The sequence below is a fragment of the Salvelinus fontinalis genome, chromosome 1 (assembly GCF_029448725.1).
Source record: "Salvelinus fontinalis isolate EN_2023a chromosome 1, ASM2944872v1, whole genome shotgun sequence".
Lineage (NCBI taxonomy): Eukaryota > Metazoa > Chordata > Actinopteri > Salmoniformes > Salmonidae > Salvelinus > Salvelinus fontinalis.
The window spans coordinates 73,192,133-73,217,293 of NC_074665.1; the positions used below are offsets into that span (position 1 = coordinate 73,192,133).

The 25,161-nt window shown below is 44.9% G+C and overlaps 1 protein-coding gene across 3 annotated transcripts in view; it reads right to left on the reverse strand.

The window, feature by feature from the left end:
* The window catches only part of LOC129861307 (disks large homolog 5-like), a 110,930-nt gene that overhangs the window by 11,945 nt on the left and 73,824 nt on the right, over positions 1–25,161 (reverse strand). For 2 of the 3 annotated variants that reach the window (XM_055932625.1, XM_055932616.1), the window contains exons 11-27: positions 24,168–24,398; positions 13,761–13,945; positions 13,348–13,473; positions 12,915–13,047; positions 12,581–12,708; positions 12,271–12,446; positions 10,803–10,906; positions 10,086–10,178; positions 7,130–7,573; positions 5,877–6,725; positions 5,504–5,624; positions 5,060–5,207; positions 4,736–4,863; positions 4,209–4,295; positions 3,737–3,914; positions 1,916–1,993; positions 1,036–1,198 (exon numbers count right to left, since the gene is read on the reverse strand). In XM_055932625.1, coding sequence (XP_055788600.1) covers positions 1,036–1,198; positions 1,916–1,993; positions 3,737–3,914; positions 4,209–4,295; positions 4,736–4,863; positions 5,060–5,207; positions 5,504–5,624; positions 5,877–6,725; positions 7,130–7,573; positions 10,086–10,178; positions 10,803–10,906; positions 12,271–12,446; positions 12,581–12,708; positions 12,915–13,047; positions 13,348–13,473; positions 13,761–13,945; positions 24,168–24,398 — 3,372 coding nt within the window. The remainder of the gene's footprint in view (positions 1–1,035; positions 1,199–1,915; positions 1,994–3,736; positions 3,915–4,208; positions 4,296–4,735; positions 4,864–5,059; positions 5,208–5,503; positions 5,625–5,876; positions 6,726–7,129; positions 7,574–10,085; positions 10,179–10,802; positions 10,907–12,270; positions 12,447–12,580; positions 12,709–12,914; positions 13,048–13,347; positions 13,474–13,760; positions 13,946–24,167; positions 24,399–25,161) is intronic. The other variant, XM_055932633.1, reaches the window with a different exon arrangement.

Consider the following 25,161-nt stretch of genomic DNA (forward strand, 5'->3'; position numbering starts at 1 on the left):
TTAGGCTGAAAATAAACAACTCCGCCCCCTCCCCCGCATCCCGTTTCCCCACAACAAGGTGGAGCCTTTGTGGCTGTGGAATCTAGTGGAAACCACTCGCGCTTGAGTCCTTTACTTACAGTATGATCCACCAACTTTAAACAGCTGAAAATACTATATTTTTCATTATTTAAAAAATATTTGGGTAGCCAAGCGGTTAGAGCGTTGTGCCAGTAACCGAAAGGTTGCTGGTTTGAATACCAGAGCTGACAAGTTGAAAGATCTTTAGATGTGCCCTTGAGCAAGGCACTGCACCCTTATTTTCTCCAGGGGCGCCGTACTGCTATGGCTGACCCTGTAAAACAACATATTTTAAATCAAATGTATTGGTCGCAGGTGTAGCGAAATGCCACCGCTGCAGGTGACAATACAAAATTAAAACATATATTTCACAGCGATTTAAATTGTACAATGATGCTGTACACAATGAATTGCTTGTTTTGTCACATAAACTGAAATTAGGCAAACATTATAGAATTCTAACAACCAGGTAATGGCAGGGTGATTTCTGCCATTGATGATTCTGCTTGTGGGATGATAACCACCCCTCTGAGTGACGCTGAAGGAATAGCGTGGTGGGTGGGGGGGTGCAGCCTGCCAATTTAACAACAAGAGCTGGTCCGGCTTTTGTTGACCAATAGGAAGACTGAACCATCGTTATGCAATTTTGTGTCGGACCAAAAACATATATTTTTTTTTTTAACATTGTGAAACCCTATCATTTCATTATTACTGCAGATATATTTTGGACATTTTATGAAATTACAATGCAAAAATAGCACATGATGGTTACCACCATGACATTCTTACATTTTAGTCATTTAGCAGACACTCTTATCCAAAGCCACTTACAGTAGTGAGAGCATACATTTTCATACTGGTCCCCCGTGGGAATTGAACCAACAACCCTGGCATTGCAAGCGTCATGCAAGCCCAATGATCTACTAACTGAGCTACACGGGACTATGACCCAAAAAGTAGGTGAGGAAAACATACCTCCAGCAGTTGGTCCCCGTACTCCAGCCGCGCTTGGTGTGCAATGCTTCCTGCCGTCACCTTGGACACGAACACACCCCCATTCTCCCCACTCACTATGGAGATGCCCAGCGGTTCTGCCCCCTTCTGTACCGTCACGTTACGGGGCTCCTCCAGATAGGGCCTTTTAGGAGACCAACAGAAAGAAGACCATTACAAAACCTAATACTGACTTAGTGTCATACTGTAGATGACACCACACACACACAAAACCCATCCTGTTAAAACATCCTCCTGCAAGAAGTGGTTTTACTTTGGCACAATTTTGAAATAATACTAAATATCAAAGGCCAATGAAAATGATAAGGGAAAGTACTGACTAGCCTGAATGCAAATGCCCCCTTCTGTTAAAGCATATTACAACACAGATATAAGCTGTGCATAAAAAGGATGTTCCAGCCAGGCTCCAGATCATGTTACAATCATGCGATCAGACAAAATTCAACAGCATCGTCATGCAATTTTAAGGAACTAGTGAATAGCAATGAAGACACTTGTAACCAGAGGAATATAATGTGTATTTTCTCTTATGTTATATCATAGTCTCAACATCTCACTAAGGACTTCTCAAATGCAAAGGATTAGCGTTGCAAAATTCCAGGAAGTTTCAAAGTGGCACAAAAGACTTTTTGGAATTCATGGGAATTTACACAGAATTTACAATTCAGGGTGTTTAAGCACACTGATTGCTTTTCCACTTATTCTTATATGCTTCCTGTCATCAATTGAGCCATATTACTTAAAGCATTACAAATAAAACAGGCAGGTACTTTAACAATGTTAGAAAAATCAAGACTCAAGAGGCACCCATTTCTGCGTGCCTGACTAGTGTAGAACAAACCTCAAGCTCCGTAATGAGGAGAACCTGGGCCTAATAGCCAGAGGCAGGCGGAGAAAGGATCTGTTATAGAACAGATATCTAGAGCAGAGATGAAGAGACGGAGGGAAGACAGATGGGAGAGGGAGGAGAGGGAAAGAGGGGGAAAGACAGGGAAAGAGAGAAGAGAAGGAAAGACAGGGAAGAGAAGGAAAGACAGGGAAAGACAGGGAAGAGAAGGAAAGACAGGGAGAGAGAAGAGAAGGAAAGACAGGGGAAGAGAGAAGAGAAGGAAAGACAGGGGAAGAGAGAAGAGAAGGAAAGACAGGGAAAGACAGGGAAGAGAAGGAAAGGCAGGGAAAGAGAGGGAAAGAGGGAAAGACAGGGAAGAAAATCACACAGAGAGGGTGAAGAGAGGGAAAGAGGGTGAGGAGAGGAACAGAGGGAAAGAGGAAGAGAGGGAAGAGAAGAAAAAGAGGGTAAGACGGAAAAAGAGTGACGAGGCAAAGGAGGGAAAGCAAGAAAGGGAAAGGGAGCGAATAGAAAATTACAGAAAGGAGAGGATGGATGTCAGGCAGGTAATATTCAGAGAGCGCTCCAGATAGACAAGGGGGAAGGAAAGACAGTTTACAGATAAACTGGTAGAAGATGGACGACGTGGGACACAGCTTCCAGACAGTGATGTTTACTTCACCACTAACACTACAATCAGCATCAACTCACAGACAGACAGACAGACGAGAGACAGATGGGATGTATATCAACATGTTCCATTGACTAATGATGCAACAAGTAACTAGTTAAAGTGATGGGGATGGTACCTCAAAGCAGGTGTGTGAGTGTGTGTGTTAGAGTCCTGCATCGGGTCGGATACCCACAGTTCCCCGAGGTGACCCGCAAAAAAAACAGCTGGCGGGTGGAGTGAAAACATTCTTTCAACCCGTGGGTCGGCTCGCGGTTCAGAACAATTATATTGCGGGTCGGAAAGGTCTTAAATCAAAATATATAGATTTTTTACAAACCCAGGAGCTTGTTGTGTTGCGAATTCCATTTTGTGAGTGGTGAGGCAGGCAGTAGGCTACGGGCCACGCAGTGAGAGCGTATAGAGCAGGTACTGTCTCTTTGTGTGGTGCTGAAACATTCTAATTTGTCCACGTGCAGAGCTATGTTCCGTCCTGCCACCACACGTGACAATACATTGACAAGTTTTCTTTGCCTAGCTAGCCTAGCTCACTTGGAAATGGCTAATGTAACCAGAGAAATAAGAATAAGGTGAAAGCTTGAGTATAGCAACTAAATGCATGTATTTTTGTAGGCTATATTAGATTCTGGGAATTGTTCATTTAAGTTTCAATTAAACGATTTGATCATCTGAAAACATATTGAATGTAGAGGTATTGTTTTGCATGTCGGCTATAGGCTTTCATTAGGAGTCGATTTGATTTGTCAATGTGCTGCATCGCATTATGAATAAAATAAAATATTGGTTTCCTTTTATTCAAATGTTGAATAGACATGCAGACAAATTAATTAATGCAGGGAAGGGGAATAATAGCCTACTACTCTGGAGTCATAAAATCAATTAAATAAATGTACATTATTTTGCGGCTCACGGATCAGCTCTCGGAACAATGCGTTGCGGGTGGGTCGGGTTGCAGAGAAAAATCTGTCCTGATGTGGGGTATTGGGTGGGGCTTGGAATTGATGTAGCCGGCACGGGGCAGGTGTGGCTCCAAAAAACTGACCCATGTAGGACTCTAGTGTGCTGATGAGCGTGTGCATGCGTGCACATGTGTGGCTGTGTGTGTGCTTTCGCGCTGTGTGTTTGTGCGTGCATGTTTGCACCTGTCCTTCCTTCGGTCCCCTATTAAAGCAGGGCTGACTGATATCCTGGGCTGGGTGGCGCTGGTGGAGATAGAGCTCTGTGATTGGCTGCTGGCAAAGGACGCTGTCTCTAGATTGGTGGGGGACATGGGAGGAGTGGAGTGGGACAGGGAGCTGCACTCTGAGTGGGACAAGGACCCTGGTGGGGGGAAGGCAAGAGGAGGGTGACATGGTGGAAGAAAGGAGAGGGAGGAGAAACTAAGTTACTCATAGGTTATTACTGTGTCGTAATCCATTTGCCCATGTACTTTCTAGGTACATAACTGCTACTTTTGTTACCACATAGTTGATGGGCACAGAAAAAATGATTGAATCACTTCAAATACATTCATGAAAATCTATTCAATACATACATTCCTAATTCAATAAGCTCATACTGTCAGAGGAGTGTAAATATGGAACCTTGTAGCAGCAGGAGACATAAACAACCTACCTCTATCAGACCCTGCAACAGACCGTGGGTATCGAGTAGGGGGGATTTTAATACGCTCGTGCCGGAAATGTAAATTACCAGAGGAACCTGTCAAGATCATAAAGAGACGGAGGCGAGTTACCAGTAGTAACATACAGACTAACAGTAATAACAACCTCTATCTTAGAGGGGGAAGACAAGTGAAAATCTAACATGTTAATATCATTCATGCCATGAAAGACCATAAACTGATTATAACGATAGTAAAAGCACTACATGTATGATCCCGTGTGGCTCAGTTGGTAGATGCACGTAACGCCAGGGTTGTGGGTTCGAATCCCACGGGGGACCAGTAAAAAATAGTTTAAAATGTATCCACTCACCTCTGTAAGTGGCTCTGGATAAGAGCGTCTGCTAAATTACTAAAATGTAAATGATTGCTGTGCTCATAATGTAAAAATCAAATTATCTTAGATTCAATAAAGTGTTTTCTTTTTTATTTGTTCATTAATGTGTTCATTAATTTGTTCATTTGTTCGTTCACTGACCCAGTCTGGTACTGGTGGGCAGGGAGTTGGTGCTGTGTGGTGTCTGGCTACAGGGCGATGAATCTGACGTTAAGTCACCAGACCGCTTGTGGCTCAAATCCAGGCTCAGACGACCTTGGTGCTGGGGACTATAGGAGAAGAACACAGTCACATCAGATTCATGCAGCCAATTATGACATATCTATGTTGAGCTATATTGTAAGATCTAGACCATTAAGAACATTGTTGACATTAAGTTTATGTTTTAATTACTGCCTTCTAATCATGGACTGATTCAGACCTGGGATACCTGTAATTGGCTTAGAATTGAGGAGGGGTATCTACCTGGGGTGAAAGTGTGAGTGGTTGCCTGAGGTGGGTGCAGGAGGACAGTTGTGGTTTGTGTGAACGTCATGGCTCCAGGCGGTATAGACTGGGTTCCTCATCACAGCGGTGACAGCAGGACACGGGGCTAGACCTCTGTGTCCGGGCTCTGGATGACCAAAAACAAGGACATTTAAGTCATTAAGCAGACACTCTTATACAGCTCTAATATGTTATACGCAATAAGGTTAAAAAAGACATGACCACAATCATCACAATTCAAAAGAGATGCTATCTGTGAAATCAGGGCCAGTAAGAGTTAAGAAACCAGGAAATGAAAGAGATCAGGTGCAAAATCACACCTGTACTAAAACACAGTGGATAAAATAAGATAAGAAAATGCATCTTTAATGAGATAATCTAATATACAATGACTTGTTCAGATAGTTGTAACAGGAGACTTACGTGCAGTCATGGTGCTGCTGTATCCTGGTGGTACCAAAGGCATGCTGTACCGATGAGAGCGCATGGGAGAGAAACGCACCAAGTCCACCGGCTCTGGAGACGCCTCGTCATTAGAGAAACTCTGGACGTACAGTAAAGACGGACAGGAACTATCAGCTCTAGTAACACACACTGACACTACATGCAGCGTATGGAAAACACAGGAGTTTATTGCATAGTGAATATTTGTTGCGTGTAATGGCAAATCAATAAGAATATCAACATCGTACCAAAAGGAAACTTGGAAAGTTTGACTAAACACAGCCACAGGGCTCAATTAATTAATCAACCAATCAATAAATCAACTAATCAATCAATCAGGAATGTTAATTACCTGGATAGGGATGTGGATGTGTAGAGGGGTCATGTTCCGGCGTAACGCAGGGGCTGATTTGGGACGGTACCTTCTCCTGTCCCTGTCCAGCTCCTCCCCCCTCTGCCTGCTTACATCCTCATCACATGACTTCCTGGAGCTGATGATTGGCTGCATCCCCTCTCCAGGAGGGTCTATGTAGAAATTTTGTTTCTCACTGTCCCCGTCTCTGTCTCGATTTTCTTTGTCTCGGTCCCTCTTTCTGTCTCTTTCCCCATCTCTGTCCCTTTCCCTATCTCTGCCTCTGTCTCGACCCTCCAGCCCCCACCTATCCTGTTGTTTGCCCACCAGGGGTAGGCCACCTGGGGCCTGGCCCGGGGTGGTTGGAGGGGTGCCTGTCCCTGTGGTGATGGTGGAGTCCGAGGCAGAGCTGGTCTGCTGGCGGTGTTTGAACCTGAACGAATCGCTCCTCTGAGGCGGGGTGGGAGGGGTCTGCCCTATCCCCACCCCTGGCCCCACCCTTGGCTCCACCTCAGACTGAGAGTCCTGCGGGGAGTGTTTTGATAGCTGGGACAAGGAGAGGTTGTCCAGTTTGGAGGACGCCTCGGGCCGTTTGAAGGTGTCTGCGTCGAAGATGGACTTCCTCTGATTGGGCTTCTTATAGATGGAGAGCTGGGCACACTCGAGGATGGACGCGCCCACCAAGACTTTAGGCCAGGTGCCTCCGCTCGGCTTCTCTCTCTCTGGAGTAGTGGTGTGTCCTTCCTCTCCTCCTCTGTCTCCTCCTCTGTCTCTGTCTCCTCCTCTGTCTCTGTCTCCTCCTCTGTCTCTGTCTCCTCCTCTGTCTCTGTCTCTGTCCAGCAGCGTGCTCTAAATAGAATATAACCCCAGGGTGGAAATTGATATGTTACAGTCTTACACACATAACAACATTACAGCACACATTAAAAACAATAACATTCAGGAGCTATTTAGAAAAAACTACTTGACATGCATCCATTCTTCCCCCTACCTCCACATCCCTCCAACCATCCATCCATTCCTCCCCCTCCCTCCACATCCCTTCAACCATCCATCCATTCCTCCCCCTACCTCTACATCCCTCCAACCATCCATCCATTCCTCCCCCTACCTCCACATCCCTCCAACCATCCATCCATTCCTCCCCCTCCCTCCACATCCCTTCAACCATCCATCCATTCCTCCCCTCCCTCCCTCCCTCCATCTATCCATCCATTCCTCCCCCTCCCTCCACCCATCCTTCCAAGACCAACCTGCAGGGTAATACAGTCGGAGGCCACTGGGGTGAAGGTGAGAGGTCGCCTGCTGTGTGACTCCCCTCTCCTGTAGCAGTAGTCCTGGTGGGGCTCTGGGGACCCCAGTGGCCCTGAACTAACTGGGCTGTGCTGCAGACAGCTCCCCCTGTGGGACAGAGAGCGGGAGTACATGGAGCTACTGGAAAACGGCTTGTGCTGGCAGACGGAGCCACCTCTACTGTTGTTGTCTACTGCTACAATGTCACTATGACTCCTGTCTTCGTTGGGATGGTTGTGTCTCTCTCCACCACTGGAGCCAATATCAGGGCAGAACATGTCTGTCTGGGTAGAGCTGTTGTTGTTCTTGGAGTTCCGGGAGTGCCAAGAGTGGAGCGAGCGGCAGTTGGAGGTCTTCTCTGAGGCGTCTCGCAGGTTTTCAAAGATACTCTGGCCGGAGCAACTCTGAGGGAGCAAACAAGTGGTCACTCATTTCCACTCAGGTTGTTCATAGTGCTGAAATGTGTGACCCGGGAAGCATTTACAGTGCATTCAGAAAGAATTCATACCCCTTGACTTAATCCACATTTTGTTGTGTTACAGCCTGAATTCAAAATGGATTTCACTCATCTACACACAACACCCCATAATGAACTCTGGCGGCAGGTAGCCCAGTAGTTAGGAGTGTTGGGCCAGTAGCCGAAAGGTCGCTGGCTCAAATCCCAGAGCCAACTAGGTGAAAAACCGTGCCCTTAAGCAAGGCACTTAATCCTAATTACTCCAGGGTTGCCATCAATAATGGCTGATCCCTGGCACTGACCCCTCTCTGTGGGATTTGAAAAAAAAACATGAACTAGAACAAATGTAAGCCCCACCTAATTATCTTGTAATAACAAAGAGAAAACATGTTTTTATACATTTTCACAAATTCATTGAAAATGCCATACAGTAATATTTCATTTACATAAGTATTCACACCCCTGAGCCAATACTTTATAGAAGCAACTTTGGCGGCGATTACAGCTTTGTCACCTCTTCCTGTTCGGGCGGCGCTCTGCGGTCGTCGTCACCGGTCTACTAGCTGCCGCCGATCCCTTTTCCCTTTTCTGTTGGTTTTGTCTTATTGGTTACACATGTTTCTTGTTTAGGTTTTAGTTGGGCTATTTAAGCCGGTAAGGCCCGCCTGCTCTTTGTGCGGGCTTATTTTTCCTCTGTTCATGTTTGTGGTTGTGCGTTTCCCTTTGTTTTTCCTCCAGACTGGTTGGGTCCTGGTTTTGAGCCGGTCTTGTATGTGCGCCCGGTATTGGCGTGAACATTTTTCTCTGTGTCGGAATAAAACATTGTTCTGTACCTTCTGCTTCCTGCGCCTGACTCCGCACCCACTACGCCTAAAGTGCGTTACAGTATGTCTGTATCAGCTCTGCACATCTGGATTTGGGGATTTTCTCCCATTCTTCCTTGCAGATTTTCTCAAGCTCTGTTAAGTTAGATGGGGAGCAGCAGTGAACAGCAATCTTCAAGTCTTTCCACAGAGGTTCAATAGGATTGAAGTCTGGGCTTTGGCTGGGCCACTCAAGGACTTTCACATTCTTGTTCAGAAGCCATTTCAGCGTCGCTTTGGCTGTATGCTTGTGGTCATTGTCCTGTTGGAACGTAAATCTTCGCCCCCCAGTGCTAGGTCGTTTTCACTCTGAAGCAGGTTTTCATCAAGGATTTTCCTGTATTTGGCTCCATTGTTCTTCCTATCCTTACCAGTCTCCCAGTCCCTGTCGCTGAAAAGCATCCCCATAGCATGCTGCTGCCACCACCATGCTTCACGGTAGGGATGGTGTTAGCGCTTTACATTCAGGCCAAAGAGTACAATTTGTGTCTCATCAGACCACAGAATCTTTCGTCTTATGCACTCAGACTTTCATGTGCCTTTCTGAAAACTCCAGGCGTGCTGTCATGTTGCCTTTTTCTTAGCAGTGGCACCTGTCTGGCCACTCTTCCATAAAATCCAGATTGTTGAATTGCTGTAGAGACTGTTGTCCTTCTGACAGGTTCTCCCATCACAGCCAAGGAACTCTGAAGTTCTTGGGTTCTTGGTAACCTCCCTGACTAAGGTCCTTCTTGCCCGGTTGCTCAGTATGGTCGGACGGCCAGCTCTAGGCAGAGTCTATCTTTTTTCCATTTCCCAATGATGGAGACCTATGTCCTCTTGGAAACTTTCAACACTCTAGAAATTGTTTTATGTCCTTCCCCAGATATATGACTCATCACAAATATATCTCAGCGATCTTCAGACAGTTCCTTGGACTTCATGGTATAGTTTCTGCTCTGACATAAACTGTCAACTGTGGGACCTTATACATACAGGTGTGTTTATTTCTAAATCACCTCCAAACAATTGAATTGGTCACAGGTGGAGACCAGTCAAGTTGTAGCGACATCTCAAGGATGATCATAGATGCACCTGAGCTCAATTTAGAGTGTCATAGCAAAGGGGTGTGAATACTTATGCAAAACACTTTGTCATTATGGGCTATTGTGTGTAGATGGGTGAGAAAAAAACAGGGGGCATGAATACTTTCTGAAGGCACTAACTGTTAAAAAAAATAGAGGAAACATTCATGATTATTACTTTCCCATTACTGGCAGGTAGAGTACATGCCAATACGGGTTACTATAACTTAATACCTCAGTTTAATAGACTAAATCAACTTTGTAATTATATGAACCAACCAGTTCCAATACAATAATATATTTCACATTTTCTCAGCCCACATTACCAGCTCAAGATATTCATTCCACAGCTCATGCTAACATCTATCTATCCATTGGCTACAGCATTGATAACAAAGCCAGTAGATGAAGATGTCCCTAATGGCTTCCTATTCCCTATATAGTGCCCTACTTTTGGCCAAAACCCTGGTCAAAAGTAATGCACTACATAGGGAATAGTGTGGCATTTGGGACTCAGACAGCCTTAACTCACCTTGATGAGAGAGACGCTGAGAGCATCTCTGCAGCTCCGCAGTAAAGCTTCACACTCAGACAGTGACTTGTTATCTAGTGCAATTCCATTTATCTGTGAAGGGGAAAATGAGGTCAGCACATCGTATCAAAACAATGCTATAGCAGGGAAGCAAGCAGGTCTTCAATTAAATACTCCCAAGTCCCAAATGGCCTCCTATTCCCTATGTAGTGCACTACTTTTCACTACTTTTGACTAGAGCTCTGGTCAAAAGTAGTGCACTATATAGGGAATAGGTAAGGATACAAGCCCAGGTTTAAAATCTAAAATATATTTTGATTTGTTAAACACTTTTTTGGTTACCAGATGTGTGTTATTTCATAGTTTTTATGTCTTCACTATTATTCTACAATGTAGAAAATAGTAAAAAATAAATAAAAACCCTGGAACGAGTAGGTGTGTCCAAACTTTTGACTGGTACTGTATAAATAGTAAATACAAAGAAAATACAGATATACAAAAAACTAAATCATACAAAAAACACAATCATATATATTCATGAAGTATGAGTACTAATCTAGGATTAGGTCCCCACCTAATCATTCATTTTAATCTAAAAGGCTAAACTGATCCTAGATAAGCAGTACTACTCAGATACACTTTATGGATACAGGCCCAGGTTTAGTAGCGAAACAATATTAGCTTTCATAATAAAAGCAGGTGTAATGTGATACGTACAGCGATGAGTCTATCTCCGACTGTGAGTGAACCCTCCTTGGTTGCTGGTGAGCCCGGAGTGACCCCAGCTACAAACACCCCACACTCCAGCCCTATACCACTGGCTGGACGAGACAGGCAGGATAACGTCATGTCTTCAGCACACACACATTTCATTATCCTCCTCCTCATCACAATCGACATCATCAATCTAGTGTTGGATATTGATCATACAATGACAGAAGTTTCACATTTTGCATTCCATCCAAAAATGGATGTCAAGTGCTTGGGCAGGGCGATACGCACTAAGAAAAGAGGGTTCCTCAAGGGTTCTTTGGGAAGAGTGATGGTTCTATGTGGAACCATAATGACTCCAATAACCCTTTGAGCTCTTCAATGATTCTTTGCAGTTCAGAAAAGGGTTCTTTGCTCTTTTAGTGACAATTCAAATATAGGGGCAGCGGCTCATTAGAATATTTTAGGGCATGGTTTACTCACAGCCCTTTTGGTGAAACCGTGAGTGACAGTGTGATTCAAGTTCATCTAATGTGTTGTGTTATGCTATTACATATTATATATGACAATGCCCAGTGACAGTGTCTTGTGAAAGACTGACGTATGGCCTTGTGTCAATTGAGAACTGATGTCTAAACCAGTAGATCTCAAACCTCTCCTCAGGGAGCCCCAGCTGTTCCAGGGCTAGCACACCTGATACAACTTGTCAATTAACACAATAATAAACCTTTGGAATTGTAACAATATAATATGTCTAACCAGAAAAAAAGAACCCACTATTGTTCTTCAAACAGTTTTTTGTAGAACCTTTGAGATAAAGGTTCTGTAAAAGAACCATTAAAAAGAGTTCTATACGGCATCAAAAATGGTTGTAATGATAGCAGAATCCTATTTGGTGCCCTTTTTTAATTAGTTCTTTATAGCACCATAAAGTTTACATTTTTAACCTTATGAACATTAAAAAAAGGTTCTTTATAGCACCAAAAAGGGATCCGCTATGGTTACAAGTCAAAGAAGACTTATTTGGCACTTATATAGAACTGTACCTGTACACAGCCAATCTGTAAATAGCACACCCAACTACCTCATCCCCATATTGTTATTTATCCTCTTGCTCTTTTGCACACCAGTATCTCTACTTTCACATCATCATCTGCACATCTGTCACTCCAGTGTTAATGCTAAATTGTAATTATTTCGCCTCTATGGCCTATTTATTACCTTATCTCCCTAATCTTACTACATTTGCACACACTGTACATATATTTTCCTATTGTGTTATTGACTGTACGTTTGTTTACGTGTAACTCTGTGTTGTTGTTTTTGTCGCACTGCTTTGCTTTATCTTGGCCACGTCGCAGTTGTAAATGAGAACTTGTTCTCAACTGGCCTACCTGGTTAAATAAAGGTGAAATAAAAAAACATTAAAAAATATATATATATTGTGTGAGGTTTTGCTGTATATGAGTGATACCTTTGTATCCTGTGAGGTTGATCTCAATAGGAGTGATTAAGCGTCCTCCCAGAGATTTCCTCCTGCGGACCACCATATTGATCACTCCTTCTCCGCTCAGCACCGCCTTCAGAACCTGCTTCCTGTCCTTATTGGTCAGGTCCACATTGTTTATCTTCAACAGCCAATCATTCACTCTGTAGAGAGAAGAGCAACCAATAATCTACTTTGTAGATAGAAGATGCAACCAAGCAGAACTGTAAACAGTGGATGATTAATAATAACAATACTTTTTTCAAAAGTAGGAAGAAGGCCATTAAGTGTGATTTACCTTAACCTTCCTTCAGCAATACCTCCTCTATCCACCTTACTCACAAATATCCCACAGTCTCCTGGTAAATATGGCTCATTTATCCCCTCGGCAACGTCAAAACCAAGTGCTTTTAAATCCATGTCCTCCTGAAATAACGTAAATAAAGCATTACTATTTCCTCATTAAAAAGGTACATCTGATCTAAAATGTGTCCACGGTTTGCTTGTCTGAATATTACAACTGTTTTACTACTGTATTCATTCTTTGTGGTTCAATTCAATTTGGCAATAGCACAAAGTAATGAATGTGGAATTGGCCAAGGTAAATAGCTTGGTGAGCACTAAACACTTACTCTGTTTTTCTCAAACTCCACAACTTCCGTCTCCCACTCCAAAGAGTCTGTGTCGATGGCTGAATCATGTGAATTATGAGCCATCAGCTGACGAAAACTGGCCTCCTTTTCCAACTGGTCTTCAATCCTTTCTCTGTAGAAAGAGAGAGAAACTTTGAAAACAACCTTTACATTTGAAGACAAATTTGTTCATGTACAGACAGCCAGTCGTTAGATACACATTTCAACCACTAGGTGGCAATAAAACCTGGTTGTAAATAACACTGTCAGAGCACCAAAACCTACAGTACTTCAAATCAAGTTACAGAACTGGCAAAGTTAAATAATAGGGTTCTATTCCTCTGTACTGTAAATAGTTTTCAGAGGTTTATATTCTGATGTGGATTGATGGAGAAATGGATGGATGGAGGATGTGGAGGGATGAATAACTCACTTGAGCTCCTTAAGTTCTCGTGACGCGTCGTTTTTCTGTTTCCTGGTATCATCTAGGTTTCTCAAGGCATCTGCCAGGTCGCTCACCGCTCGGTCCCTCTCCCTCCTCAGGTTGTCGCATAACGTTCTGACAGACACACACACAGGACGTCATCTACATCTATTCATTAATTGCCTTTCAAGCTTGTCCCATTTTCTGTAAATATCCAATAATCACTCACTCTTCTCTGGAAATTTAAGACCGAGCCTTTCAACACTTGTAATTTTTCGTCACTGGCCACTGATCCTTGAGTCTTCAATATCGATATAAAGTGTGTTTCTTAGCTATCATCCTGTTGGCTTCCTGACAGGTTCTAGGGGCCACGTGCTATGGGATGCAAGATGTTTCTCTCTATTTATTCTCTCTCTACTCACCGAATACTCTCTCTCTCTGCCACTATCTTGTCTCTCTCCTGAAAGGCCCAGTCGCGTCGACACTTGGCCACCTCTGCTTCCTGTGTCGCCTCCTTCAGCTCCTGAGACATGGCTTCGTACTGCTTCCTCAGCACCTCTATCTCCTTGTTGGCCCGCTCCATGTCCAGGGTTGTCGAGTCTTGTTTCTGATGTGGAGGAAATGGGTGTAGGTTGAAGTTGCCCCTAGATGCTGATCTTGGGTCAGTTTAGTATCCCCCCCCCCCCCCCACTAATGGTTAAGATACGATTGGGGGAGGGGAAGCTTATCCTAGATCTTTACCTAGGAGAAACTTCACCCCGGAGCGAGGAAATACACAACTATATGACATATTGTTTTTATGACGAACTACACTCAGTGGTAGGTTTATTATGTGTACAACTATCTAGTACTGGGTCGGACCCCCCTTTGCCTCCAGAACAGTCTGAATTCTTCAGGGCATTGGAATGTTGCTCAATTGGTATCAAGGGACCCAACATGTGCCAGGAAAACATTCCCCACACCATTACACCACTGCCACCAGCCTGTACCGTTGATATCAGGCAAGATGGGGCCCCATGTACTCATGCTGCTTACGCCAAATCGCAATAGGAACTAGAATTCCTCGGACCAGGCAATGTTTTTCCACTCCTCACCAGCCAGTGTTGGTGACTGCGTGCCCACTGGAGACGCTTCTTCTTGTTTTTAGCTGATAGGAGTGGAAGCCGGTGTGGTCTTCTGCTGCAAGGACCGACGAGTTGTGTGTTCCGAGATGACGTTCTACACACCACTGTTAGCTTGCACGAATCTTGTCATTCTCCTTCGACCTCTTTCATCAACAAGCTGTTTTCACCCACAGGACTGCCACTGACTGGAGGTTTTTTGTTTGTCGTACAATTCTCGGTAAACCCTAGACACTGTCGTGCGTGAAAAGCCCAGGAGGCCGGACGTTTCTGGGATACTGGAACCGGCACGCCTGGCACTGCCGCACTCAGATCACTAGTTTTGTCCATTCTAACGTTCGATCTGAATGCCTCGATACCAGTCTGCCTGCTTTACAGTACATAGCAAGCCACAGCCACATGACTCATTGTCTGTAGGAGCGAACCATTTTCGTGAACGGGGTGGTGGACCTAATAAACTATATATTTCAAGCACACAAGTTCTTTCAGTTGAAAATATTAGGTGAATGTGTTTCCTCATAGGAAAACTGGAATTTAGAGTTAATATTTCAATTCCAACTTCCTGATTTGATTGAATTGAAAATGGAATTGACCCCAACTGACTTGTTGTGTAACATTTTGTTTGAGTGCATCCTATGGATTAGATTATAGATTTGGCTGTGAAGTGGGACAGACAGGGATGGTTGTACTTTTTTCATTCCAGCTGTGCTCACTGTGCTGTGCCCTTTACCCAGCGTAACCCCGCCAAGCAGGTGCCACATAGCAGGGGATTCATAATACATTATCCAGCCAGCCACCACGATGGCAGCAAGGAATGGGACCATTTTAAAAACAGACAGACGGACAGACACCACCACTTCTACCACAGTATATCTGCATCCCAAATGGCACCCTATTCCCTATATACAGTGCAATCGGAAAGTATTCAGACCCCTTGACTTTCTCCACATTTTGTTACATTACAGCCTTATTCTAAAATGGATTAACTACTTTTTCCCCCTCATCAATCTACACATAATACCCGATAATGGCAAAGCGAAAACAGTTTATAGAAATAGTAGGAAATGTATTAAAAACAGACCCTTTGCTATGAAACTCGAAATTGAGCTCAGGTGCATCCTGTTTCCATTGATCATCCATGAGATGTTTCTATAACTTTATTGTAGTCCACCTGTGGTAAATTCAATTGACTGGACATGATTTGGAAAGGCACACACCTGTCTATATAAGGTTCCACAGTTGACGGTGCATGTCAGAGCAAAAACCAAGCCATGAGGTCAAAGGAATTGTCCGTAGAGCTCCAAGACAGGATTAAAAAAATGTCTGCAGCATTGAAGGTCCCCAAGAACACAGTGGCCTCCATCATTCTTAAAAGGAAGAAGTTTGAAACCACCAAGACTCTTCCTTGAGCTGTCTGCCCAGCAATCGGGGGAGAAGAGCCTTGGTCAGGGAGGTGGCCAAGAACCCGATGGTCACTGACAGAGCTCCAGAGTTCATCTGTGGAGATGGGAGGACCTTCCAGAAGGACAACCATCTCTGTAGCACTCCACCAATAAGGCCTTTATGGTAGAGTAGCACATTGGTGTGGCTAGCTTCCGGGTTAAGCAAGCAGTGTGGCTTGGCAGGGTTATGTTTTGGAGGAGACATGGCTCTCGACCTTCGGCTCGTCCGACTCCATACGGGAGTTGACACGATGGGACAAGACTGTAACTACCAATTGGATATCACGAAATTGGGGATTTTTTTTAAAGATTCTCTGGTCTGATGATTGAACTCTTTGGCTTGAATACCATGTGTCACATCTGGAGGAAACCTGGCACCATCCCTACAGTGAAGCATGGTGGTGGCAGCATCATGCTGTGGGGATGTTTTTCAGCGGCAGGCACTGGGAGACTAGTCAGGATCGAGGGAAAGATGAATGGAGCAAAGTACAGAGAGATCCTTGATGAAAACTTGCTCCAGACCGCTCAAGGCCTCAGACTGGGGTGAAGGTTCACCTTCCAACAGCACAACGACCCTAAGCCCACATCCAAGACAACGCAGGAGTGGCTTCGGGACAAGTCTCTGAATGTCCTTGAGTGGCCCAGCCAGAGCCCAGACTTGAACCCGATAAACATCTCTGGAGAGACCTGAAAATAGCTGTGCAGTGACGCTCCCCATACAACCTGACAGAATTTGAGAGAATCTGCAGAGAAGAATTGGAGAAACTCCACAAATACAGGTGTGCCAAGCTTGAAGCGTCATACACAAGATTCGAGGCTGTAATTGCTGCCACATGTGCTTCAACAAAGTATTGAGTAAAAGGTCAGAATACTTAAGTAAATGTGATATTTCTATTTTTGTTAGGAATTTGCTCAAATTTTGTTTTGACATCATGGGGTATTGTGTGTAGATTGATGAGATAAGAAAATATTTAATCCATTTTAGAATAAGGCTGTAACGTAACAAAATCTGGAAAAAGTCAAGTGGTCTGAATACTTTCCGAATGCACTGTAGATATTAGGTAGAAAATAGAAAATTTATGGGCAGAACTGAAAGATCGTGTGCGAGCAAGGAGGCCTCCAAACCTGACTCAGTTACACCAGCTCTGTCAGGAGGAATGGGACAAAATTTACCCAACCTATTGTGGGAAGCTTGTGGAAGGCTACCCGAAACGTTTGACCCGAGTTACGTAATTTAAAGGCAATGCTACCAAATACTAATTGAGTTTATGTAAACGTCTGACCCACTGGGAATGTGATGAAAGAAATAAAAGATGAAATAAATCATTCTCTCTACTATTATTCTGACATTTCACATTCTTAAAATAAAGTGGTCTTCCTAACTGACCTAAGACAGGGAATTTTACCTAGGATTAAATGTCAGGAATTGTGAAAAACTGAGTTTAAATGTATTTGGCTAAGGTGTATGTGAACTTCCGACTTCAACTGTAGGTATTTATAGTTGTCCACATATTCTAAGTCAGAACCATCCAGAGTAGTGATGCAAGGCGGGCGGGCGGGTGCGGGCAGCGATCGGTTGAAGAGCATCCATTTAGTTTTACTAAATTTACTTTAATGATGTCAATTAGCCTATCAGAAGCTTCTAAAGCCATGACATCATTTTCTGGAATTTTCCAAGCTGTTTAAAGGCACAGTCAATTTAGTGTATATATAAACTCAGCAATATATAAATATCCCTTTTTCAGGACCCTGTCTTTCAAAGATAATTCGTAAAAATCCAAATAACTTCACAGATCTTCATTGTAAAGGGTTTAAACACTGTTTCCCATGCTTGTTCAATGAACCAAAAACCATTAATGAACATGGTCGTTAATACACTAACATCTTACAGACGGTAGGCAATTAAGGTCACAGTAATGAAAACTTAGAACACTAAAGAGGCCGTTTTACTGACTCTGAAAAACACCAAAAAGAAAGATACCCAGGGTCCCTGCTCATCTGTGTGAACGTGCCTTAGGCATGCTGCAAGGAGGCATGAGGACAGCAGATGTGGCCAGGGCAATAAATTGCAATGTCCATACTGTGAGACACCTAAGACAGCTCTACAGGGAGACTGGACGGACAGCTGATCGTCCTCGCGACCACATGTAACAACACCTGCACAGGATCGGTACATCCGAACATCACACCTGCGGGACAGGTACAGGATGCCATCAACAACTGCCAGAGTTACACCAGGAACGCACAATCCCTCCATCAGTGCTCAGACTGTGCGCAATAGGCTGAGAGAGCCTGGACTGAGGGCTTGTAGGCCTGTTGTAAGGCAGGGCACCAGACATCACCGGCAACTAGGTTGCCTATGGGCACAAACCCACCGTCGCTGGACCAGACAGGACTGGCAAAAAGTGCTCTTCACTGACAAGTCACAGTTTTGTCTCACCAGGGATGATGGTTGGATTCGCGTTTATCGTCGAAAGAATGAGCGTTACACCGAGGTCTGTAGTCTGGAGTAGGATCGATTTGGAGGTGGAGTGTCAGTCATGGTCTGGGGCGGTGTGTCACCGCATCATCGGACTGAGTTTGTTGTCATTGCAGGCAATCTCAACGCTGTGCGTTACAGGGAAGACATCCTCCTCCCTCATGTGGTACCCTTCTGCAGGCTCATCCTGACATGGTCCTCCAGCATGACAATGCCACCAGCCATACTGCTCATTCTGTGTGTGATTTCCTGCAAGACAGGAATGTCAGTGTTCTGCCATGGCCAGTGAAGAGCCTGGATCTCAATCCCATTGAGCATGTCTGGGACCTGTTGGATCGGAGGGTGAGGGCTAGGGCCATTCCCCCCAGAAATGTCCGGGAACTTACAGGTGCCTTGGTGGAAGAGTGGGGTAACATCTCACAGCAAGAACTGGCAAATCTGGTGCAGTCCATGAGGAGGAGATGCACTGCAGTACTTTTTGCAGCTGGTGGCCACACCAGATACTGACTGTTACTTTGATTTTTACCCCCCCCCTTTGTTCAGGGACACATTATTCCATTTATGTTAGTCACATGTCTGTGGAACTTGTTCAGTTTATGTCTCAGTTGTTGAATCTTGTTTGTTCATGCAAATATTTACACATGTTAAGTTTGCTGAAAATAAACTCAGTGAGAGGACGTTTCTTTTTTTGCTGAGTTTATATATATATGGAATAGGGTGCGATTTGGAACACAGCCTATGTTTCAGACTCTCTACATGATTCAAAGTGTAACACTGATACTGGGGAAGTGATGATGAGCAATAGTAGTAGTGAAGCATTGGGGCATTGAATTATGGTCCAGAGTAAATCAATCCCGTTCCATTTCCTGTGTTTACTGTGGCTGTTGGGCAGTAATGAAGTGCTTTGTATAGCGGCAGGCAGCCCTTTTATACCCACTATGTGTCAAAGTCAGAGACATGATTTCCACTTCGATTGCTGGTAATTTCATAATGTAGGGATCTTTTGACTTCTACCTCTGTAGTAAATTCTAAAAGACAACCAGAGAGAGAAAGCTTGACACAAAATGAAATGATGCTGGGACAAATGTGTTGTAAGAGCCATGGAGAAGTGCACAGTCGGGGGGCCGGAACATCATTTCAAATAAATTGTAGATTGTAGGTTGACCGCAAGAAGCTCAAACTGTTAGAATATTTGACTAATGCATAATAATTTCAAACCTTGCTTACATTTGTATACAATCACGTCTCCCTATTATTATCCAAACAATCCTGTCTAGCCTGTATGGCCTGCCTAGCCTGTATGGCCTGTATGGCCTGTCTAGCCTGTATGGCCTGCCTAGCCTGTATGGCCTGTATGGCCTGTATGGCCTGCCTAGCCTGTATGGCCTGTATGGCCTGTCTAGCCTGGATGGCCTGTCTAGCCTGTCTAAGCCTGTCTAGCCTGTATGGCCTGTCTAGCCTGTATGGCCTGCCTGGCCTGTATGGCCTGTATGGCTTGTATGGCCTGTCTAGCCTTCATAGCATGTATGGCCTGTATGGCCTGTATGGCCTGCCTAGCCTGTATGGCCTGTCTAGCCTGTCTAGCCTGTATGGCCTGTCTAGCCTGTCTGGCCTGCCTGGCCTGTATGGCTTGTATGGCCTGTATGGCCTGTATGGCCTGCCTAGCCTGTATGACCTGTCTAGCCTGTATGGCCTATATGGCCTGTCTAGCCTGTATGGCCTGTCTAGCCTGTATGACCTGTCTAGCCTGTATGACCTGTCTAGCCTGTATGACCTGTCTAGCCGGTATGACCTGTCTAGCCTGTATGACCTGTCTAGCCTGTATGGCCTGTCTAGCCTGTATGACCTGTATGACCTGTCTAGCCTGTATGACCTGTCTAGCCTGTATGACCTGTCTAGCCTGTATGACCTGTCTAGCCTGTATGGCCTGTCTAGCCTGTATGGCCTGTCTATTTCAGCAGTTGGTCTTGCATTTACATAACATTTAAGTCAGTCAGCAGATGCTCTTATTCAGAGCGACTTACAGTTAGTACATTGATCTTAAAGTAGCTGGGTGAGACAACATTTCCCAGGCATAGTAAGTAAAACATTTCATTAACAAAGTAGCTTTCAGCAAAGTCAGTGCGAGCAGGAAAAAGTCAGTGTGAGTATTAGTTCTTGCTGTTCTCGCTTATCAAATCAAATTTTATTGGTCACATACACATGGTTAGCAGATGTTAATGTGAGTGTAGCGAAATGCTTGTGCTTCTAGTTCTGACAATTCAGTAATAAACAACGAGTAATCTAACCTAACAATTCCACAACTACTACCTTATACACACAAGTGTAAAGGGATAAAGAATATGTACATAAAGATATATGAATGAGTGATGGTACAGAACGGCATAGGCAATATGCAGTAGATGGTATCGAGTACAGTATATACATATGAGATGAGTAATGTAGGGTATGTAAACATAAAAGTGGCATAGTTTAAAGTGGCTAGTGATACATGTATTACATAAAGATGGCAAGATGCAGTAGATGATATAGAGTACAGTATATACATATACATTATATTAAGTGGCATTGTTTAAAGTGGCTAGTGATACATTTTTGATCAATTTCCATCAATTTCCATTATTAAAGTGAGCTGGAGTTGAGTCAGTATGTTGGCAGCAGCCACTCAATGTTAGTGGTGGCTGTTTAACAGTCTGATGGCCTTGAGATAGAAGCTGTTTTTCAGTCTCTCGGTCCCTGCTTTGATGCACCTGTACTGACCTCGCCTTCTGGATGATAGCGGGGTGAACAGGCAGTGGCTCGGGTGGTTGTTGTCCTTGATGATCTTTATGGCCTTCCTGTGACATTGGGTGGTGTAGGTGTCCTGGAGGGCAGGTAGTTTGCCCCCAGTGATGCGTTGTGCAGACCTCACTACCCTCTGGAGAGCCTTACGGTTGTGGGCGGAGCAGTTGCCGTACCATCCGGTGATACAGCCCGACAGGACGCTCTCAATTGTGCATTTGTAGAAGTTTGTGAGTGCTTTTGGTGACAAGCCGAATTTCTTCAGCCTCCTGAGGTTGAAGAGGCGTCTGTGTTCAGTTTGTCCGTGATGTGTACGCCGAGGAACTTGAAACTTACCCTCTCCATTACCCTCTCTCCATTACCCTCTCCACTACGGTCCCTTCGATGTGGATAGGGGGGTGCTCCCTCTGCTGTTTCCTGAAGTCCACAATCATCTCCTTTGTTTTGTTGACATTGAGTGTGAGGTTATTTTCCTGACACCACACTCCGAGGGCCCTCACCTCCTCCCTGTAGGCCGTCTCGTCGTTGGTAATCAAGCCTACCACTGTAGTGTCGTCCGCAAACTTGATGATTGAGTTGGAGGCGTGCATGGCCACGCAGTCGTGGGTGAACAGGGCGTACAGGAGAGGGCTCAGAACGCACCCTTGTGGGGCCCCAGTGTTGAGGATCAGCGGGGTGGAGATGTTACCTACCCTCACCACCTGGGGGCGGCCCGTCAGAAAGTCCAGGACCCAGTTGCACAGGGCGGGGTCGAGACCCAGGGATTCGAGCTTGATGACGAGTTTGGAGGGTACTATGGTGTTAAATACTGAGCTGTAGTCGATGAACAGCATTCTCACATAGGTATTCCTCTTGTCCAGATGGGTTAGGGTACTGTGCAGTGTGGTTGCGATTGCGTCGTCTGTGGAACTATTGGGGCGGTAAGCAAATTGGAGTGGGTCTAGGGTGTCAGGTAGGGTGGAGGTGATATGGTCCTTGACTAGTCTCTCAAAGCACTTGATAACGGAAGTGAGTGCTACGGGGCGGTAGTCGTTTAGCTCAGTTACCTTAGCTTTCTTCGGAACAGGAACAATGGTGGCTCTCTTGAAGCATGTGTGAACAGCAGACAGGGATAAGGATTGATTGAATATGTCTGTAAACACACCAGCCAGCTGGTCTGCGCATGCTCTTAGGACGCGGCTGGAGATGCCGTCTGGGCCTGCAGCCCTGCGAGGGTTAACACGTTTAAATGTTTTACTCACGTCGGCTGCAGTGAAGGAGAGTCCGCAGGTTTTGGTAGCGGGCCGTGTCAGTGGCATTGTATTGTCTTCAAAGCGAGCAAAGAGGTTATTTAGTCTGTCTGGGAGCAAGACATCCTGGTCCGCGACGGGGCTGGTTTCCTTTTTGCAGTGATTGACTGTAGACCCTGCCACATACCTCGTGTCTGAGCCGTTGAATTGCAACTCTACTTTGTCTCTATACTGACGCTTAGCTTGTTTGATTGCCTTGCGGAGGGAATAGCTACACTGTTTGTATTCGGTCATGTTTCCGGTCACCTTGCCCTGGTTAAAAGCAGTGGTTCGCGCTTCCAGTTTTGCGCGAATGCTGCCATCAATCCACGGTTTCTGGTTTGGGAATGTTTTTATAGTTGCTGTGGGTACGACATCGCCGATGCACTTTCTAATGAACTCGCTCACCGAATCAGCGTATTCGTCAATGTTGTTGTTGGACGCAATGTGGAACATATCCCAATCTACGTGATCGAAGCAGTCTTGAAGCGTGGAATCAGATTGGTCGGACCAGCGTTGAACAGACCTGAGCGCGGGAGCATCTTGTTTTAGTTTCTGTCTATAGGCTGGAAGCAACAAAATGGAGTCGTGGTCAGCTTTTCCGAAAGGAGGACAGGGGAGGGCCTTGTATGCGTCGGGGAAGTTAGAATAACAATGATCCAGGGTTTTACCAGCCCTGGTTGCGCAATCGATATGCTGATAGAATTTAGGGAGTCTTGTTTTCAGATTAGCCTTGTTAAAATCCCCAGCTCCAATGAATGCAGCCTCAGGATATGTGTTTTCCAGTTTACATAGAGTCAAATAAAGTTCGTTCAGGGCCATCGATGTGTCTGCTTGGGGAGGAATATATACGGCTGTGATTATAATCGAAGAGAATTCCTTTGGTAGATAATGCAGTCGACATTTGATTGTGAGGAATTCTAAGTCAGGTGAACAGAAGGACTTGAGTTCCTGTATGTGGTTATGATCACACCACGTCTCGTTAATCATAAGGCATACCCCCCCGCCACTCTTCTTACCAGAAAGATGCTTGTTTCTGTCCACGCGATGCCTGAAGAAACCAGCTGGCTGCACCGACTCCGATAGCGTTTCTCGAGTGAGCCATGTTTCCGTGAAGCAAAGAACGTTACAGTCTCTGATGTCTCTCTGGAAGGAAACCCTTGCTCGGATTTCATCAACCTTGTTGTCAAGAGACTGGACCTTGGCGAGTAGTATGCTAGGGAGTGGTGCGCGATGTGCCCGTCTCCGGAGCCTGACCAGAAGACCGCTTCGTTTTCCCCCTTTCACGGCGACGTTGTTTAGGTTCGCCGGCTGGGATCAGATCCATTGTTCTGGGTGGAAGGCAAAACACAGGATCTGCTTCGGGAAAGTCATATTCCTGGTCGTAGTGATGGTGCGTTGACGTTGCTCTTATATTCAGTAGTTCCTCCCGACTGTATGTAATAAAACCTAAGATTACCTGGGGTACCAATGTAAGACATAACACGTAAAAAAAACAAAATACTGCCTAGTTTCCTAGGAACGCGAAGTGAGGCGGCGTCTCTGTCGGCGCCGGACCCCTCCCGGTCTTGACGTAATCCACGCATTCTGCGCACATTGAACCATGGCCTTACCTGGCCCGACACAAACAAAATCACATTTAGATTTGTTCTGAAAGGGGTACAATTGCTTGTCAATTGCTTATACAGGTGTGTTTAAGGCGTGTGTGTCGTAATGATCTCAGGTGTGTGTGTGTTACCTGTCTAGTCTGGTAGTATTCTCTCAGAAGCTGGTCTCTCTGTATGATGGCCTCTGTCCTCTCCTTGCGGGCCACGTCTCTCTCCTCCCGGACCGTCTGGATGTCTTTACAGGCTTGGCTCAACTCCTTCTGGGCCTCAGCCTTGTCCTTCACCTCGTGGCAGCACTTCTCCAGCAGCTCGTTCTTCTCACAGATAGCTCTGTCTCGGTCGATCAGCGCCGAGCCAAGCTCCTTCAGCACAAAGAAGAGAGCAATTAGCTCAGAAACTTCAAGTGACGACAAAAAAATGACAACAACAAAAAAAGAGCCGTGTCTTGGGGTTCCTTGATGTCCTGGTCATTTATCAACCTTGTTATTGGTGTTTGCTCTCATGCCATGGCCTTTGTCTTTTATAATAGGATGCAGACGTGCAAGACTTGGAAGGCTTGCAAACTAGCTTATACATTCAGGTGTTTCATACTATTAAATGGCAGCTAATTGATTCTCTCTAATCGATGTGTTTCCTATATCGTTTTAAATAACAAATGAACACCATGACTCTGAATCAGCACACATAAGTTCAACTAAGAGGATATTTCAGCCACATTCTGCGCACATTGAACCATGGCCTTACCTGGCCCGACACAAACAAAATCACATTTAGATTTGTTCTGAAAGGGGTACAATTGCTTGTCACTGTAGTGGTACCCTGTAAGGTACAGTAACTGCCATAATAGAGGAAATGCCAACATGAAGTGTGTTAATAAGGTATTGGGCCACCACGAACCAGAACAGCTTCAATGTCCCTTGGCATAGATTCGACAAATGTCTGGAACTCTATTGGAAGGATGCAACATCATTCTTCCACAAAAACAATTCCATCATTTGGTGTTTTGTTGATGGTGTTGGAAAACGCAGTCTCAGTTGCTGCTTCAGAATCTCCCATAAGTTGGGTTGAGATCAGAGGGGTATACTACGAACCTGGTTTGAGAAGTTACTGAGGTAACTTTAGTCA